Source organism: Misgurnus anguillicaudatus, chromosome 15 (assembly GCF_027580225.2).
Source record: "Misgurnus anguillicaudatus chromosome 15, ASM2758022v2, whole genome shotgun sequence".
Classification (NCBI taxonomy): domain Eukaryota; kingdom Metazoa; phylum Chordata; class Actinopteri; order Cypriniformes; family Cobitidae; genus Misgurnus; species Misgurnus anguillicaudatus.
Genome location: NC_073351.2, coordinates 24,974,808 through 24,988,407, shown reverse-complemented (window position 1 = coordinate 24,988,407; position 13,600 = coordinate 24,974,808). Strand labels below are relative to the sequence as shown.

The 13,600-nt window shown below is 36.8% G+C and overlaps 2 protein-coding genes across 3 annotated transcripts in view; one reads left to right on the top strand and one right to left on the bottom strand.

The window, feature by feature from the left end:
- The window catches only part of c15h11orf16 (chromosome 15 C11orf16 homolog), a 94,459-nt gene that overhangs the window by 80,231 nt on the left and 628 nt on the right, over window positions 1-13,600 (top strand). Inside the window, exons 1-7 of one of the 2 annotated variants that reach the window (XM_055173916.2) lie at window positions 8,223-8,840; window positions 9,007-9,227; window positions 10,519-10,872; window positions 11,394-11,527; window positions 11,621-11,762; window positions 12,332-12,572; window positions 12,705-13,256. In XM_055173916.2, coding sequence (XP_055029891.2) covers window positions 9,021-9,227; window positions 10,519-10,872; window positions 11,394-11,527; window positions 11,621-11,762; window positions 12,332-12,572; window positions 12,705-13,256 — 1,630 coding nt within the window. In that variant the 5' untranslated portion in view covers window positions 8,223-8,840; window positions 9,007-9,020. Of the gene's footprint in view, window positions 1-8,222; window positions 8,841-9,006; window positions 9,228-10,518; window positions 10,873-11,393; window positions 11,528-11,620; window positions 11,763-12,331; window positions 12,573-12,704; window positions 13,257-13,600 lie in introns of those variants that run through there. The other variant, XM_055173914.2, reaches the window with a different exon arrangement.
- znf143b (zinc finger protein 143b) lies at window positions 151-7,594 on the bottom strand. Its single transcript, XM_073853648.1, has 16 exons — window positions 7,455-7,594; window positions 6,434-6,556; window positions 6,261-6,352; window positions 6,041-6,137; window positions 5,863-5,942; window positions 5,567-5,751; window positions 5,398-5,466; window positions 5,183-5,299; window positions 4,086-4,161; window positions 3,868-3,993; window positions 3,536-3,715; window positions 3,201-3,428; window positions 2,963-3,099; window positions 2,631-2,786; window positions 2,248-2,391; window positions 151-509 (listed from the first exon to the last, which is right to left on the bottom strand). The coding sequence occupies exons 2-16, from the start codon at window positions 6,538-6,540 to the stop codon at window positions 426-428; spliced, it is 1,878 nt and encodes a 625-aa protein (XP_073709749.1). The 5' UTR covers window positions 6,541-6,556; window positions 7,455-7,594; the 3' UTR covers window positions 151-425.

The window sequence follows — 13,600 nt, the reverse complement described above, 5'->3', positions numbered from 1 at the left end:
GTGGTTGCAATGTATTAAAACTGTATTCTGTTCTTTCTGAGGTAACGCGCATCCCTTGCTACATACATTTTACATGAAAAATTAAAACCCACTCGGACACTATTCAGAATATGAATATAAGCAATCCATTATCAAAAAATACAAAACAAATTCCATTCGTTTTTTTAATCATAATTGCGGATTTTTTCTTGGCAGATTGCAAAAAATAGCATAATCAAATATATACAGAAAAACTCTAGTTTTAAAACAGCTATGTACATATCCACACAAAAATATTTTAAGTCCTCTTGATATATAACAATCATGATGTCAGTATTAAAAACTATGACGCATGACATGTTTTTAATACACATGCGCACACACTCACACTCAGACACACTCTTGAGGAGTTTAGTTCATTGTGGCAATAAATTATAAAGCAAGAGTTAATCGTCCATTCCCGGGGTCTCTCCTTGCTGTATTCTTGATGCTATTCTGATGGCTTCTTCTAGGGAGGGTTGATCACTGAGCTAAAAGAGGGAAAAGATTTATTTAATAAAACGTTTTCCTCTGCATACAATTTACAATACATTAACAACACATTCATTGTTAACAAACTAGCAATGCCCCGCTTTACAAGAACGGCTCTCTTCACTTTTTTGGCATTGAGGGCTCATTAATCATAATTGAATAGCAGATCAGTGTAAAGATCAATGCAAAATTGATTGGACTAGATTGCATTGCCCAATTTGTTCTCCATTAGTAAAACAAAGAGACCTGTAGTCATTCATCATTAATATAGGATTATAATCAGTTTATTACATTAATCAATCAAATACAATAAATCTATTGAAAAGATAAAAAACAATGGAATTAAATAGCTGTTTCAAAAACAATGAAAAAACATTTATTAGCTCTTAAGTATTGACAGTTTAACTAGGAAACTATGTTAAAGGCAGATATAATACAAACTAAAATACTAATTTGAAGCATATATGGTTTGTTTAAGAATTAAAGCATAAAACTGCAACTAACTGATAGAATTAATTTCTAAATTCAAGGAACTCCATAAATTAATCATACATAACCACACCCTTAAAGGAATACTCCACGTTCATAACAAAAAATCAAGATAATTTACTCATCCTCATGTCATCAAAGATGTTTATGTCTTTCTTTGTTCAGTGGAAAAGAAATTAAGTCTTTTGAGAAAAACATTCCAGGATTTTTCCCAACTTAATAGACTTCACTGGACCTCAACGGTGTAGTTTCAATGCAGTTTAAAATTGCAGTTTTAATGCGGCTTCAAATGGAACTAAACTACGGAGCCCCTAAGGGGACATGGAGCAAAAATGAAATAAAGTTTAGTTTCGCATGCGTGCGTGAAACTTATCGGGAAACTATCACTAAACCATCACGTGTAGTTTCGCGTGCGCACGTGATAGTTTCACGTAAGCACCCGAAACTAAATAAAAAGGGGTTGTGCTGATAGACGATAGTATCGTGTATCGATGATTGTCAGACATATCGCCAATAGCAGGTTTTCTTGGCGTGGTTATTATTATCAACATAGTTTCACATTAACATACGCATTGCGTGCTTTTGCTCGCATTAGAGGGTTTGTAGGTTTCACTTTGCGCGAGAGAGACTATCATGTATCAGTAATCTCACAGGCTGACGATAGGACGATCTCAAAATGGGGCAGTAGTTTCGCATATGTTATGCGCATCACATGGCTAGTGCAAGACGAAAAGTTGTGGTTTAAAAGTACTTTTTTTTTCTTGGTGAAAATGATGATCGTTTTGCTAGATAAGACCCTCATGCCTCAGTTGGGATCATTTAGAGCCCTTTGAAGCTGCGTTGAAACTGCAATTTTAAACTGCATTGAAACTGTGAACTCTTTAGGTCCAATAAAGTCTATAAATTCGAGGAAAATCCTGGAATGTTTTCCTAAAAAAAACAAACTTAATTTCTTCTCGGATGAACAAAGAAAGACAAACATCTTGGATGTCATGGGGTAAATTATCTGGATTTGTTTTTTATATAAGTCTAATATTTCTTTAAGGACACAATCCCCAACACACAGTCTTAGAATAAATCCATGACGCATCTCAAAAGGGGCTTTACGCTTTAGGCTTTATTTAACGGACACTCACAGCTAAAGTAAATAGATGATTTAAGGTCTTTGACCCCTCCCTTTCGTCTGTGTTAATGTAAATATGTAAGTGTAAAAGACAGCGTTTGTTTTCAGAATGAAGTTTTCCATACCTGCACAGCAATGTGTGTGCCATTAGAGGTAGCCAGCAGTGTGACTGGGTGTGGACTTGTGGAAACTATGTGCTGTTCCTGATCCTGGACAAGCTCCCCGTCTTCTGTCTGGTACTCAGACAAGTCTGGTGTCACAATAGCCACCTAAAACACAAACAAAGTTAACTAAATAAGAGCTTACGTTGTATGTGTATCTAGGGGGTTACTTCAGGCAGGTTAAACAGAATACAGTGAGTCTAAGGGCGTACTCACACGAACCAAACCATACCAGAGTATGCTTGACCCCCAAAGTCTGGTTTGTTTGACTAGTGTGGTCGCTCCGTACCGTACCTGGGAGCGGTACGTTCAACGGTGCCCTGGTCCGCTTAAGTAACAACCCATACCTGTCCCTCTGTGCCATCTGCAGAAACCATGGTAACAGAATGTGCCCCTCCTGAGGAAAGCATTGCTTCATGTGCTGGGATGGTTATGGTCGTTCCCTCTTGTGTTACCATGGTTATCGTGCCTCCCATAGCCTGCATATCTGCTTGAGAAAGAACCTGAGAGGGCAAAAAGCAATAAAAGGATTTATCTGTTCAAACAATCCAACCGTCCCACTCTAAAATATAATTTACTACAGCAACGATAGTGTTTTTCATTGTGTACTACAGACTACAAATACAGGATTTTTACGTAATGCACACAGTTGTACATTAAATGGTTTTACTGTAGTTACCCGTTGTGTGCCATCCTGAGATATGAGAGCCACATGCTGTTGTCCCATGACCTCTGACCCACCCGATACCTGCTCGGACCCAGAGTCATCCTCCACAACTGAAGGTGTATACATTAACCCAGGCTCATCAATGGCCTCTGAAACAGATTACGATTTTTTAGTTAGGTTATATGTATAACGTTCTTCATCCCACAAAATGCACAAAACATATTACCAAACATGTATAAAGTGAACAGACCTGCAGGAGGCTCAAAATAACCTTCTTGTTCTTCCTCTATGGGCTCAGTGTCATTGTGCGCCGTACGTTTATGCATGGCCAGGGTAGAAATCTGCTTGTACGTCTTTCCACAGTGATTACAGTTGTAGGGTTTGCAGGGTGTATGAACCACATGATGCTTGTAAAGGCTGGAGTATTCAGTAAAGCGCTTGTCACAACCAGGCACAGTGCAAACATAAGGCTTCTCTCCTAGAGGTGATCAGTCAAACACAATTCTGATATTTAAAAAAATATATATTTCTTTAACTGCTACTTCAATACATTCGGATTCTTCATTACATCAATATAGCATGTACCTGTGTGTATCCTCATGTGGTTTTTGTAGTTTGTGGCACTTGCAAAGGCCCTTCCGCAGTTGGGCTCAGAGCAGTAATACGGCCTCTCGCCTGTGTGAGTACGGATGTGAACTTTGCGAATGTTGGATGTGGTGAAAGATCTCCCACAACCTTCAAACGGACATTTAAATGGTTTTTCACCTGTGAAAACAATGAAAGGTTTCAGAAATATGCAAATTTAACAAATACATGACATTTCTGCATTTTGAATAATATTGTTGTTTTTGCAAAATAATGTTAAATTCTAGACAAAGACGGATAATTTGGGTGGGCCAACCAGGTATAAAACATACCTGTATGTGTTCGTGTGTGTTTTTGTAGGTCTCCAGATGTTTTGAAACACTTAAGGCAGTTGAGTTCCTGGCACCGATACGGTTTCTCTCCGGTGTGTGTCCGGACATGACTCTTGAGGCCGTATCCTAAACACAGCAGAAAAGCATGAATACACATGCACATACACAACATTGATGGAGAAAAGAAAAAAAAAAGTGCTCATGGAAAAAATGATTACCTGTTGCAAATTTCTTTCCACATCCTATTTGGTCACAAATGTATGGCTTGTCCCCAGTATGCGATCTTTCGTGTACCTGGAAGTGTACAGAATGCAACGTACATTACATTAAGCTCATCATTCTTAACACAAAAAGCCTTTGTGATCATATGAAAAGTTTGGTTTCAAAGCGCAATAAGCAGCATTTAAAAAAATCCGATATCCGACATGTTATTCTGTCATCTTTTCTCGTCTTTTCCAAACCGTGACAAACGGCAGTCCTCCTACTCTGCAGAATGCAATAAATATGCTTAACCAATCACAGTACACCATTCCACGCATTGTAAACAATAATGGAGGCACTTTGAATACACAAAGAATCCTAGTTTTCCTCATCTACTTTGTACTTCATGATCAACAAACAAAAACAAAATAATACTTTTGATGGCATTGATAAATCTGTGGTGGGTTTTTTTTTGTGGCGGAGAAGAAACGTAAGCCATCAAAATCGAATAATTAACTTGAGAGGCACTCGGGCGAAGGAAAAATGTCGGCTGTTGCTTGTTCTTCTGACAGCATTAAGCTTCTCTCATTGCTAACACATTGACCCCAGGTGATCTTATTTAAAACGTCCCATTATTTTACTCAAAGTCAACGAAAATCGAGCAGGACCAAAACATTTTACAGCTGATGATCACGGTCAAAAACGTTCAGCGACGACGTCCCAAGGATGACAGCAGTAATGTCAGTGTTCTTTAATCAGTGTATACCACTAGTCAACTAAATGAATATAAAATGGCAAAGATGAATGCAGATTTATATATTGAGCTAAAAGATTTATAGACTTGTCATGGAATTTATTGCATTTTGCGGAAAAAATAATCAGTTTTTATAATAAATCTTTGAAAATCAAATTATGGATTTGAATTTTTAATGTTATTATAACCTAAATATGCTATGTGAAAGTCTGTAACAGAAAATAGTGGTTTTCATCTTGTAACTTTCTTGGTATAGAAAACAAATTTTTACCAAAATTAGTCTAAATGGATTTATTGCGTTTTGGAACCAAACTCTTCATATATTATATCTCTTGTATGCAACATATGATGTCATTTTACTTTTAAATGATGAGCAGTAGTATAGAGTTTTCCACATCCCTCATGTTCACAGCGGAAGGCCTTTTCCCCAACGTGCTGAATTCTAGGTGATCTGCCGTCCTGACCCTGCAGTACAATCTGAGAAAGACAAAATCAAAGTTTCAGCAACCTAATAAAAAATATTTATTATAAAAATGCATTAACAGAAAAGAGTTTGGGATGAAATGAGAATCTACCTGCATATGAACACTACCATCTGAGTCTCCACGACCAAGTAGTCCTGTGCCACATTCTGTACCCTCCATCTATCAAAATAATAGATTTGAGATAATTTAATCATAAACTGCAACCAAATTGGGCAATAATGTACACACAAAAAAAAAAGAAAAAAGTCATGATCTTAACCTTGGAAGAGTACTGCTCCAGCACACTGATGGTCTCAGCATCAATAGTACCCTCTGTCTGCAAATCTGATACAGTGCCATCCGCCTGTATGGCCAAGATGGTGTTGGATTGTGGCATATGCTGTATATATGCAGTGGTGCCGTCCTCCAACTGAACAGCCTGTAAACCACCCTGATCATATGTTTCTGAAAAGATTGGAAGATAGTTTTGCTCATTTAATATTGATGAAGTCATCAATATAGAAAAGCACAGTTTGTTTAGACAGACAATATTATAGCAAGTGTTCATAGACAGACCTTTAGGTGCATGAATGTAGGCCGTTGTGCCATCCTCCAGTTGCACAGCCTGTCCGTCCTCCAGTTGTAATCCTTCTCCACCTATGAAGTATTGGTAAAAAAGGTACTTAACAAATCTGGGATGTGCAAGATAGCAGACATTAATAATGAAGCTGCAACCATTACAATGACCCCTCTTAGTTTTTTAGACATTGGTAAATGCTGGACATATGCAGAAGATCCATCTTCCAACTGGATCACTTGTCCTTCCAATATCTTGCTTTCTGAAAGAGAAACTATTAGAACAGACAAGAAGTTTGTGTCAAATTAAATGACTTTATATATCCACTGATACTACTTTATATAGCGGTCAACTATCTAATCTAAAGCATGCAGAACACCTAGTATAGTTGTTATACCTTTAGGACTATGTTGAATGTATGCTGTGGAGCCATCCACCAGAGTCACTGCCTGCAAACTCACAGTGTCCATCCCATCCATGTTATCATCTGTGTGGTAAAAGTTGACCATTATGGTTTTTTACTGTATTATGCATAAAGTATAATATCACTGTAGATATTTGATCTCATCTCCAACTGTTACTGCCTCCGTCAAGCAAAGGGTGACCTGCTGCGGGTCCCCATCCACACTTTGAAACTCCATGCCCTGGGTGTCTCGATTCACCTGGGCAAAGAGCATGATCTACCTGTACACACTAACCAACAATGGTTTTTATAGGTTTTGTGTTTTTTCATTTAAACCCAGAGTCATTCATGAACCCACAATGACAATGTCATGTATTGCACAGAACTGTAATTTTGTAACGTCACATTAACATTTCTAAAACATTTCATATAATTTTTATAATATGAAATTTGTTATAACTTTATTATTGTATTTACTTACAAACGCTTTTTATTAATATTTTTACTGATTTTATATAAAAAATTATGCTATGTTATAACTATATGTGCTATATGCAGAACTGGATATCTTACTACTGTAAATGTGCTAACGCGGGCATTTCCTCTCTTAACCACCGTTTTAACCAGGAAGCTACGAAACATCTTTGTAAAGTTTATAATCCGTGTATAAATGTAAAATAAATTAAGATTAAACAGCAGGAATGTCAATGTAGCACCGTAAAGTTACTTATAAGTGTATAGTTGTGTTGACAGGGCATCTGTCATGCTAACAGTCCTAACATGTTAGCATATGCTACAATAACATTCACGTTTTACTTCTGCCGTTTCATAAGGTTTAGATATTGAGGTAGCCGTTGGCAGTCAGATCATAAAAGGCACCAATGCAAAACAACGCATTAATAATTTTTAATAAAGCCGTTAAACCCCGAAGAGACGACAGCTAGCCCAAACTGACTTTGTTGCTGCGTAACTTGACAATCACAATCGGCACGTTACAATGTTGCACCGATTACAACCATCAGTCCAACTGGCTTTAATAAATAAAACATTGCATCCAAAGCATTTTCACTATTTTATTTCGTTCTGCATCCCACATCGACTTCCACAACACTTCCATCCCAGCTCTCCCCAGCTAAGCGGCGTCTGAGGAAATAAGGCACACTGGGTAAAACACATTTATATACTAACCTCCGAAAATTTTCCAACAATCCCTTCGTTCGACCACCATGCACCAGGGCAGGAAACGTTATGCAGACAACACAACCCCGGAACATGAATAACGGCAGCGCTTCTCTGCCGAAGGACCAACCGATTCCTAATACGCAAAGGTGATTGGCTGAAAAAGAAAGCGGGAGGCTTCCTATTGGTTCCTCGTCGTTTCATGCGAATTCGCGCTGTGTGAAATTCATGTTCAGGGGCACCTTTGAGACGCCATTCGGGTCTGTTGGGTGTATTGTTCAAGCATGAATAAGCAAAACTAGCACAGTAGCGTATTCACTTGTATATTGTCAGTTTGCGGATAGATGTCGGGTTTTTTGTTTATATATGTTTTAACTTCTTAATGCGAACAGTGGTTTTATAGTTTATAAAATTGCATTTATACACCGTGTGATATAAAGAGTTGGTAGCCATTTTGAATGGCTAAGTATGTCATGGCTGAAGTGAGGATGTATGGGCAATGCAGTGCAAATCCACACGAAAGCTATGCGGTTCTGAAACCAAGACAGAAAAATTTTTATTTTTACACATCCGGATGTTTCTATGCAGTAAATAAATATAACAAAGTTCCCCATTTTCTCTCAAAAGCATATATAAGTATAATTATTTTGAATTTTCTTATATTGATAGTAGCTACATAGATTAGTGTACTTCTATGAAATGTGATGTCTGCCTTTGTGTCTTATTATTATAAAATTAGTCTTTTAAACCTCGGTCTGTTTTCAAAAGCTTTAAAGTGTAGAAGAGAAAGAAGACTACACATCTATTTTTGAATTGAAAGTCTTTCACAGGGTCTGTCTCATGTTCATGTGGCCTTTTTTGGTGAGGGGTCTGAAATAGGATTTCTGTCGAACACACACTTTTTACTTTTTAACAAAGTTTCCCTTTGTCTACTGAATCCAAAGTAATCCTAATATGTTGCAGAATAGTAATTTAATGACAAGTATTATTTTAAGAGACTTGCTGAAATAATTTTAGCATCATATGCAAGTGCTACATAGACAACAAGCTCTTTATACATTTACAATTATGCATTTGGCACTTTAATTCAAAATGACTCGCAGTGCATTACAAGGTAAAACCACTGAAACATGTTTTCTGGGATATCATTAAAATACATAGTAAAAAATGTAAACAATCATACAGTTATTTTCTTACATTCAATGACAGATGTCTTCAAACTTCAAAAGAGATACTTTCTTAACCTATCACCACTATAGATGTATGGCATTCTAGTTAAAGCCTGGTCAGTGGTCACTATGGCAACCCCAGTACACATTAGAGAACGGGATCTTTATTCAGAGGATTGTTACTGGAGATTGCTACAGTTTGTGTTTTCTATATGAACAAGATAAGGTTTGAATACTTTCATTGTTTAAATTTACTTTTAATCTAAAAAAGTCTGTTTACTATTCAAAGAGATTGATAAAAGCATCTTATTTATATCAATAGAAGGTAGTTAAATGGGTCTTTACACTGTCTTTATGTCAGCTATAACTAAGCAAATGCAACTTTATTACAGATTATTCTGTTGGAATGATGTCATCAAACCCTCCGGTATTGCATAGCCAAAGTGTCCTTCCCTTGTTTATGGGTAAAGGCAAAAATGTCACATTTGTTCTGGACACCTGTGAAGAAACGAATGCCTTTATGGGGCCGGTGAAGAATCTTATCATCCAAACCCTTGTTACTAAAGCTTCACTCAGAGATTCACTCTTCAACATTATCAGCTTTTCATACAAGGTACATTTATGATATCCATCTGAAAATTTTAAAGAGATAGTTCACCAAAAAGTGAAAAATCTGTCATCATTAACTGACCCACAAGTTGTTCTAAACCTGTATGAGTTTATTTATTTTGTTGAGGAAAAAGTATTTTGTGAAATGATGGTAGCACAAAGTTGACGGTACCATTGAAGGGAAACAAATACTATGAAAGTCAATAGGTACTGTCAACTGTGTAAATATGCTATACATATGCTAAAATGTGAAAAAAAATAATAAAGAACAAGTAAATGTAAAAACTTAAAAGGCACATATCACGAAAATCTGACTTTTCCATGTTTAATTGCTATAATTGGGTCCCCAGTGCTTCTATCAAAATGTGAAAAAGATCAACCCAGTAACTTAGTTTTGGTAAACCATTCTCTGCAACCATGTATCAGAAAGGGATAATACCGCCCATTAATCTGCACTATCCAATCACAGTACTGCCATTTAGTGCAGAGATCAACTCATTTGCATTTTTAAAGACACACCCAAAAGTGCCAATTTTAACTTGCTATAATAAATTATCTATATGATATTTTGAGCTAAAACTTCACATGCATAATCTGGGGACACCAAAGATTTATTTGACACCTTTAAAAAGTATTGTGAAATGTCCCCTTTACGTATCATTAAACTGATTGGCGCAGTTTCCAAGACAAGGCTCATCCTAGTCACAAACTAAAATGCATGTTTAAGCTGCCCTTATTTAAAAACGTACTTATTTTATCCGTGTGGTTGTTTTGTCACAAGATGCACACGAGTATTCTTTATTGTAAGGTAAAAATGACTTAAATGTCTAAATATAAATCTAATCTTGGGTTAATCTAAATCCTGTCCGGGAAACCGCCCCATCAACTTTTAGGGAACAGGTTATTGTTGAACAGGTTGCTAGTATCTTTATTATGGAAATGGTATAGATTCTTGAAAATCTGGTTTTTAAAGCAATATGCGACCATGTCTCTGAAATCCAGGATAAAGTCTCAATCTAATTATGTCACTATGATTTCAATATTTGACATCACCTTACTCAGTCAATATCAAAGATATCAAGGTTATTCATTCACAGAATGTTATTTACATTATTTAGGATAAATTTATGTACATCACTAAAAACACTGGGTTTTCACAGGTAGGGTCCCATATAATAATGTGAATTCCCTGTTTTTCCCATTTATTGTTTGGTAAGATGTAATTTAATTTATGTGGACATTTTAAAAGCTGTGCCTATATAGCTACTCTCATTTGATTGTTATTATTTTTTTAGGCAACACCATGGTCTTCTCATATGTTACCTTGTACCCCTGATATTGTTTATCAAGCACTGAGCTGGATTCACACATTACAGACCAGTCCTGGCAGAGACCTCCAGACAGCATTGGCTTTAGCCTTCTCTGATCCTGCCTGTCAATCAGTCCATTTAGTGACCAGTGGTCTCCCAGACAACCCCACACAATGCCTGGCTTCATTATCATCCCCAGTGACCCGCCCAGTGTTAACTTTTTATATATCTGACAGTCCTATGAATAGTGACATTTCAGACTTCTTACAGTGCCTCACTTCCACCACTAGAGGAAGCTCTTACAACATTTCTCTGAACTCGGAGGGGGGTGTGGACCAGGTATGATCCTTCAAAGGAAAACACCACCGTTTTCAATATTTTACTATGTTCTTACCTCAACTTAGACAAATTAATACATACCTATCTTTTTTCAATGCGTGCCCTTTTAATCTTTGTACAGCGCCTCGTGAATGTGTTAGCATTTAGACTAGCCCTATTCATTCCTATGGCTCCAAACAAGGATGAATTTAGATGCCACCAAACACTTCCATGTTTTCCCTATTTAAAAAGTTACATGAGTAGTTAAACGAGAAGGTATGGTGGTGCAAAATAAAACTTTTGTTTGGAGCCATAGGAATGAATGGGCCTAGGCTAAATGCCAACACATTCACAAAGCGCCGCACAAAGATTAAAAGTGCACGCATTGGATAGATACATAGGTATGTATTAATTCATCTAAGTTAAGGTAAGAACATAAAATATTGAAAACGGTGGTGTTTTCCTTTAACTCGTGCATAAAATTGTTTTTTTTTTTTGAGTAAAACTTTATTAATGATTTGTATTGTTTTATATTGTAACAGGTCAGTGTGTTGCATTCAACGGATCACCAGATTCAAAAGCCATCATGCGTAGAGGACAGGTGGCATTCAAGAGTGGACTTCAATCAGGTCCCATACTACAGCTGTACTAGCTGTGTATGTTCTGCACCATACTGGTATGTTGTCTAATTAATCATGCAAATTGAGATATTTATTGTTTTATAAAGCAAATAATGCTGAAAAAAATAAAATATATATATTTTTTACAGGTGTTCTTCTAGAAATCCATTTAGTGCGGTATCATGCATTTCTGCAAGGGTTATGACAGGTGCTGAGATTTATCCTGGCTGTCGTGTTTTAGCTAGAAGAGAGAAAGATGGTTTTTACTATCTGGGGACAATCGTACATCAGGTACAGAAAGAAAAACCTTACATTTTTTAACAAATTCTATAGTATTCTTGATCATTATCATTCTTAAAGGGATAGTTCACCTTAAAATGAAAATTCTGTCATTATTTACTCATCCTCATGTTTTCTAAACCTGTATGAATTTTTTTCTGATGAACACAAAAGACATTTTGAGAAATGATGGTAAACACACAGCAGAAAGTGACCATTGACTTCCATAGTAGGAAAACATATTTTGGAAGTAATGTGATCAATGATGAAGATATTTTGATAAATGATGGTAAGCACACAGTTGATGGTACCCATTAAATATATATTTTTTATTCCTACTATGGAAATCAATGGACACTATTTGCTGTGTGCCCACCATCATTTTTAAAAAATATCTTCTTTTGTGTTCATCAGAAAAAAGAAATTGATACAGGTTTAAAACAACATGAGGATGAGTAAACCATGACAGAACTTTCATTTTAAGGCGAACTATCCCTTCAAATTGCAACAAAATGGTAACTACATGAACCAATAAACAGAAATTTACATGCATTATTTTACAAATCTATGGTGGTCTCTAGGGCAGAGGAAGTGTTTATATGGTGGAGTTTGATAAGATCACAGGACCTGAAGGAAATTCCTTTATGGAAACAATAAATACAGTTCAGCCAACTTATAAGCCTGATATGGTGAGCCTAAATATTGCATATGAGCACAGTATAACACCAGGAGACTCTGTTCTTGCCCCATGGGAGCCTGACTTGAAAAGATATGGGCCAGGAAGAGTCATCTCTGGAATAGAGCTGAGAGACTCAATAAAAGGTAATGTTTATAGTTCTGTTTACAATTTCTGCTAATATAGCAGCAGCAACCAATTATAACCTATTGAGTTTCATATGCCATGTATTAAATATTTTATTTATTTATGTTTGTAATTGATTTACATCATTAAAGGTGATGAAGTTAATCTTGGACTTCAGGTTCTCCTTTGGAATGGGATCACAGTGCACATCCCCAAAGATCTCGCCGTATGGATTCCAGCTTCTCATTATGAGCAAGTGATTAAAGACCTTCAGCATTATTCAGCCAGGCCATGCTGCTGTAGGGTCTCACAATGTTGCACCATGAATTGTTCTGGATTTCCATGTCACCGATGCACCCATCACAGTCTGTCTTCCATTCCACCCTGCAAATGTTCAGTTAGAAGATGCTGGCCGATGTTAACGTCACCTCCATTACTAAAAAACCAAAGAAGAGACGACTTGGAAAGCAAAATAGATCTCCAATTGAAAGAACTACAAAGCTCTCAAAAGACATCTTCCTCATCGTCAACTTCTGACTCAGAAGACTTCACATCTGAAGAACAAAGGCCTAGGTCAGAAATGGTGAGCCGCTCAATAAACACCGAGATTTCGTGTCTGAAAAAGCCTTACAGTCAGCTTGAGACCAAACCGGCATGGAGATACTGGAAAAGGGGATCTCCAGAACCACAGCACAAGCAACCAGGTATTGAAATGTATGCAATAAAGATGGACAAATACAGGTATTTTAAACATTAAAGGGACTGTAAGTAGGATTTTAAGTGTTTTATTAATCAAGATCAATGTCTTTATTCATAAATACGTCCTCGTTGGTGTCAAATGACCTCTGCCAGTGATCTGACTTTTCTTTGTAAACTTCTTTGAATTTCTCCTCTTTACTTACATTGAAAGGGTAAGTCCAAGGAGGCTTCCATATCGTTCCGCCATATTGATAAACTATAATAGCAGAGAGGGACAAAAAGCACTTGCCTACCAACGCTTTTCATTCAGATCATGTGAACCAGCTGCAACGGACAAGGAGATCAGTGA